This window comes from Microchirus variegatus, assembly GCF_963457635.1.
Source record: "Microchirus variegatus genome assembly, chromosome: 13".
Classification (NCBI taxonomy): Eukaryota; Metazoa; Chordata; class Actinopteri; order Pleuronectiformes; family Soleidae; genus Microchirus; species Microchirus variegatus.
The window spans coordinates 22,199,012-22,205,011 of NC_139814.1; the positions used below are offsets into that span (position 1 = coordinate 22,199,012).

The following is a 6,000-nucleotide window of genomic DNA, read 5'->3' on the forward strand; positions in this document are numbered from 1 at the left end:
GCCCAGTTTGAAATTCAAACGGTTTGAACACGGCAGAGGATTGAACCGCACAAAACAGAGAGAGCGGAATCGACGTTAAGGTGAATGGTTTTTTTCATAATAATCTAATTTATTTCGCTGTAAAGCGCGCGTTGGAGTCGATACGAATACAACAGGTCCAGTCATTTCGTTAAAATCGCAAAAGCTAACTTTAGCAATAACGTGATCGTTAGCTTGTTTGTTTTTACGTGGCTAACGGACAGGACAGTGCCGTCAAAACTGTTTTATTTATTCAGTAAGTTTAACAGAAATTCTTCTCAAATCGCTCTGTGCTCTGTGTTCATTGTTCATTTATAGTTTATTGACCATTATTTCTCTCTTGTGTTGTGAATATAGCATGTCTCGTTTGCCCGTGATGTCAGGAAAACGGGTTCTTACGAACAGCAGCAGTAGCTCAGAGAATGGAGCAGACATGGCTCCAGCTCAGGTTTGTATTCAGCATATCGTCATGTTTCACTCTTGTTTATCTGTCACTACTACTGCTGCTGCTGCTGCTACTGCTCAGACCTGTTATTGTTTTGCAATTGAAGAAAGATATATTGTGATTATTGAGTCATTGTCGAAGCTGTAGCATAATAATCATTGCTGTGTGTTTTTAAGGGTTTCTATGGATTAAGGGATGATATGGGGCTTCTTTTTTGGTCATTAGTCACATTGAGGGATCCTGACATGTTTGCCAATAACACACTTTAAAGCCAGTATTGGCCAATATTTGATATCATGGATCCCTAAGTATTTCTTAAGCTCAAGCACTTTACGCTGTTTGATTTACAGAAAAGAGTTCGTAAGGACCCAGAACCTGCTAAACCTCCACCTGCAGCTACAGTCGTGGGAAGCAGGCGGCCTCTTGCTGCAACAACCAGGGCACCTCTGTGTAAGTTCTCTTGTTTCATAAAATCTCTTCAACGCGAAGGTCACAATGAAAGCTTTGCACTGACATATCTGTTACACACTGTAAACGATCGCAGAGTGATTGAAGCACGATATCACTGTGAAAGGAGTACATTTATCCTGATGTTTGTCATAACACATTGATAATATGCCTCTATATACCACATATTAACTCATTTAAGCCAGTGTTTTGGAGATAAAGGAATAATAAATCACATATGATCTCTCTTTTATCTGACACTTTCTCTGTGATTTGTCCATCATGCAGCAAAGCCAGTCAGGAGTGTGGGAGCTGCCACTGTGGCTGTCGGTCCTTCCAGAGGTACGAAAATGATCCGACTGCTTGGCCACTTGATTTAAGCAGGGATTGAGCATTACAGATACAAATCAGCTAATTTGGCTGCAGTTTTAAAACAGAATGATCATCTCTTCAGGTGTTATGAAATCATCGACCGCTTCAGCTGCAGCAAGGGGAGTCAACGTAAAACAACCGGTCGCGTCCACTGCACCAAAGACAGGTGAGAATGGCGTTATACATTTGGGCCTGCACACACAAGAGTGAGTTTTAGGAGAATTTGCAAAGGTTTTTTGTTGTATTGACAGTTTGACCCCACGGAACCAATATTTTTGGAGCCGTGAAATGCTATATTTGGAAAACGGCCACATACAGGCCTGACCGATACTGAAATGTTGAGTTACAGTAGTTGTTTTGGAAGACATTTCTTGAAACAATGCTGCGTTGAATGGAAATTATTATACCTCGAAAGCTGTGTTTCCGTGTGCATATGTCTTTTTTTATGACTAGCACAGTACTAGAACCACCAGCCTCTCTGACTAATTACAAACTGGTTAAGGAGGTTTAGCTTATTCTTTACAGTTGAACTGAACAGAACTTCTCACCTCACATGATGGTTCTCCTTGTCACAGGCGGGGGCTCTCGACGGCTTCCATGGGACCTGAAGGGTAAGGTCTCGGACATGGAGGGAAAGATTCGTAACTACCAGACCAAGTATAAGTCTGTCAACGAGGAGAATGAGAATCTCAAAGGCTCCATGGTCCAGACTCAGACGAAAATGGGTGATTTGCAGAAAGAGCTCAAGAGACAGAGGAATCAGATCGGGTACAAGAATAAATATGATTTAAAATGAACATTCTACCCTCATTAGATTGCAGCATAAACTTATGTGTGTTTGTCATCCATTCAATCAATTCAAAGTGAGTATGAGGAGGAGCTGCAGGAGCTGGCTGGAGTCCGGGACGAGTTGGAGCAAGTGTCCAGCGAGAGGCGCACTCTTCAGAGGGAATTCTCCAATTTAGAGGGCAAATACAAGGTCATGGAGACTCTGAGAGACAGCCAAGAGACAGAGCTACAAACTCTCAAGGTACAAAGTCAACCGCCTCAAATGCATCATTACATAAATCCAATCAAGGATTTAAGAAACACATTTTGTGAAATACAAGATGTTCCTTCTTTTTCTGCTCCAGATGAAACTTTCAGTGCAGGAGTCGACTCTGACTCGCGTGCAGGCGAATCTCCGAGACAGAGAAGAAGAGGTCCGCTGTCTCAAAGAGACTGTGGCCCGGCAGGAGGACGAGCTCCATGGCGGGGAAATGGAGCGCAGGCGGCTCCACAACACAATTCAGGAGCTCAAGGTGGTCACTGGTTACAGCTCTGTTGTTAGCGCTTTGCAACCAAAGCTTTCTCTCTCTGACAAATGAGACTAACCCCGGCCATCACCTTTCCTCACGTAGGGTAATATCAGGGTGTTTTGCAGAGTGCGCCCCCAGCTGAGTGGAGGCCTGACCAAACACATCCAGCTCCCGGCCTGTGACAACAAGTTGATAACGCTGGCCAAAACAGAGGAGGTGAGAACCACAGCAGGCCGATTAAATGCGCGTTTGTGGTCATGGATTTTACCGTTTTATAAAAATGTTCTCTGCTCTATAGTCTCACACAGGCAAAACTACAGACACCCAGAAGAACTACAACTTCAATTTTGACCGTGTGTTTGGCCCCGGGACTTCACAACAGGAGGTAAACGATAAAATTCTTAAATGTACTTTTTCTTTGTTCAGTCAAAGCAGGAAATTTCGTCACTTTTTTTGTCTTCAGGTCTTCGAGGAGATCTCTCTGCTGGTGCAGTCGGCACTCGACGGCTACAACGTCTGTTGCTTTGCCTACGGCCAGACAGGAAGTGGAAAGACGTACACCATGGAGGGAGACGAGTTTGATGACGCCAGAGGGGTTATCCCCAGAGCCGTGCGGCAAATCTTCAAAGCAGCAGAGAAGCTGCGAGCTCAAGGCTGGGAGGTTAGTGTGTGCGCTTGTATTTGTTGCTTGTTTAGGACATTATCTGGCATAAACACAACCAGCAGTCTAATGAGGCACCACCTCCTTTCTGAGGAAATACTGTGTGTGAGGGAAAGAAAGGTTGTAAAAACCGTTTTCTCCTAACTCGAGCTATGCTGAATCACCAATTTTTCCATACTTTTTGGTGATGAACGATAAGACATCAGAATAATTCTGTGTTAATTCTCCAGTTCTCCTTCACCGCGAGCTTCGTTGAGATCTACAACGAGACCCTGCGAGACCTCCTCTACACCGGCAAAGCCAACAAGAGGCCCGAGCACGAGATCCGCAAGTCCACCACCAACGAGGTGACCATCACCAACCTCACCTATGAGAAGGTCGCCAACGAGGATCAGGTACGATGGGAGAGAGTAGCGATGCTGTGAACGTTTTGAGGGTACGACTTTGCACGTCTGATAACTATGCTCAACTCCTCCAGGTTCACGGCCTGATTGCACTGGCCAATCAGAATCGCTCCACAGCGCAGACGGCCCAGAATGACCGCTCCTCCCGCTCACATTCAGTCTTCCAGCTGGATATTGAGGGAGTGAACACCGACAGGGACGTCAAATGCAAATGTGAGTATAGTCTCGTTCTTTTAGTGCCACGATCGGGACGACGGTGCCTTCGCTTCAACCTCCTCTAATAAAGATGTTTTTGTCTGTGTGTAGCCACTCTGTGCCTGGTGGACTTGGCTGGCAGTGAGCGAATGGTGAAGAGTCAGTCTCAGGGCGAGCGCTTCAAAGAGATGACGGCCATCAACGGCTCCCTATCCAACCTGGGCATCGTCATTGCCGCGCTGGCTAACAAGGTCAGTGAGCAGGAGCCTAGAAATAAAAACACTGACGGACGGTCTGCACTCGTGTAAAATGTATTTACACCAAATTGTGTTGTGTCTTCCAGGAGAGCTATATTCCATATAGAAACTCCAAGCTCACCTATCTTCTGCAGGGTTGTTTGGGAGGAAACAGCAAAACGTGAGTTAATTGTTATGTTTAGTTCCTTCACTTTTGCCACGTACAGGCCCGCCATACTGCGTTCAGAGTCGTTTCTGTGGCTTTTGTTTCCTGAAACGATGCCTTTTTGATTTACACTGGCTGCTATTTGCGTCTTCCTTATTCCAGCCTGATGTTTGTGAACATCGCTCCAGAGACGGACAGCTTTGGAGAAACCCTCAACTCCCTGAGGTTTGCCAGCAAGGTCAGTGGCATCTCTGCGTGTTTAGCTTAATAGCTTCTTGTTAAGGTCTTCCGTCATGAGATAATACTCGTACAGTAATCACACGGTGTGAAAAATGTGTTTGAGAAATACTGTGGTGCTTAAATCTTAATATTCAATCAGGGGACAATGTCTGAAAAGTTAATTTTACAAATTTAAAAGTTAGTTTGCGTAATTCTGCAATTTCACTATAAAGAATGTCATTTTAAATAAGTTTTTCTGTCTTCCACAGGTGAACGACTGTGTGATTGGGACTGCAAGTGCCAACAGGAAGTAGAGAATATCTTACTTTTTTTGTTTTAATGTTTTTTTTAAATCATTATAATCACAGCATGAAACCCTGAGTCTTTTTTACTAACTAACACACTGTGCTGTTTGGCACACACTGTGGTGCCGCTCTGTAAAAACCAAAAACTCTTTTGAATATTCTCAGGGCCTTAAACTCGTGGTCGCTAACAAAGGCTTTCAAAAATTCTGTCACCTTTTCCATGTAAATCGAGGTTGTTTATACGCATATAATCAATATTTCCTGTCTGTTTTTTTTAATATAGAAAAATACATGAACAACGCTCGATAACATAATCAGTCAAACGTGTAATTCTGATTGATTGCAAATAAATGTAGTACGTGTAAACTGTCACTGTCACTTTTCATGTAAGGCTTTTATTAGCCAAGTAGTCATTGTGTGTATTCTTTTTTTTATATGTGTATGTAGACATTTTCCATCTGTACTTTCAGAGCCAACAAGCTGAAATAAAGACATTCAGGTGATGGGTTATAGTGATGAGGATTTTTCAACAATTCTATTTAATTTGAATTCAAATTCAAATCAGACTATTCCTTACTGGCAACCTTTTGTTTTGTACTTGTCTCAAAATATTTATTGACATCATTATTTCCATTTTTTTTCTTAAAAAGTCATACTTTCACTCGGTAGCTATTTCAAAACAATGATATAGGGCATAGAGAGGGTGAGCTACCGCGGCCGTAGCAGACGAAGCGGAGAGAGAGGAGGCGGGACTTCCGCTACAAGTAAAGAGACGCTTGATTTGTTCTCTCGCGTTTGTCCTTACAGGCTCCCGTAGAAACATGGCGTCATGGCAATGCAGTAGCGGCCTGCAACCATGTTATTTTACATGACTTTTTGAAACACTACGAAAATGAAACACAAACTATTATACAGCGACTAGACAATACAGGAGCACATAATATGTATAAAAAAGTGGATTTTGGGTTATATAAACCCATAAATACTACACAGTGACCCTTTAATGCTGTGTTTTTTTTATATAAAAATAAAATCTTTGTATTACAGGAGTGTATTTTGAATCCTCCCCCCAAAGATTGTGCACATTTTTACATTTTCAGACCATAATATTTTAGTTATAAACCATTTGGTTTCATGTATTGATTCTCTGTGTCGCCAGTAGGGGGAGTTGCTGATTTTGCGGAAATATTAATTGAAAGATTTCTCTGTAAGTTTGCAAATCTGGCGTCTGCTT

The 6,000-nt window shown here is 42.8% G+C and overlaps 1 protein-coding gene across 1 annotated transcript; it reads left to right on the top strand.

Moving 5' to 3' along the window:
- Window positions 1-376: 376 nt before the first annotated feature.
- Window positions 377-4,775, top strand: kifc1 (kinesin family member C1; the record flags this gene model as incomplete). The annotated part of the gene is made up of 16 exons (XM_083899776.1): window positions 377-466; window positions 814-913; window positions 1,199-1,252; window positions 1,365-1,448; window positions 1,858-2,050; window positions 2,147-2,312; window positions 2,416-2,583; window positions 2,683-2,796; window positions 2,879-2,965; window positions 3,044-3,241; window positions 3,472-3,636; window positions 3,720-3,858; window positions 3,952-4,091; window positions 4,184-4,257; window positions 4,405-4,480; window positions 4,731-4,775. The coding sequence occupies 16 exons, from the start codon at window positions 377-379 to the stop codon at window positions 4,773-4,775; spliced, it is 1,893 nt and encodes a 630-aa protein (XP_083755902.1).
- Window positions 4,776-6,000: the final 1,225 nt, after the last annotated feature.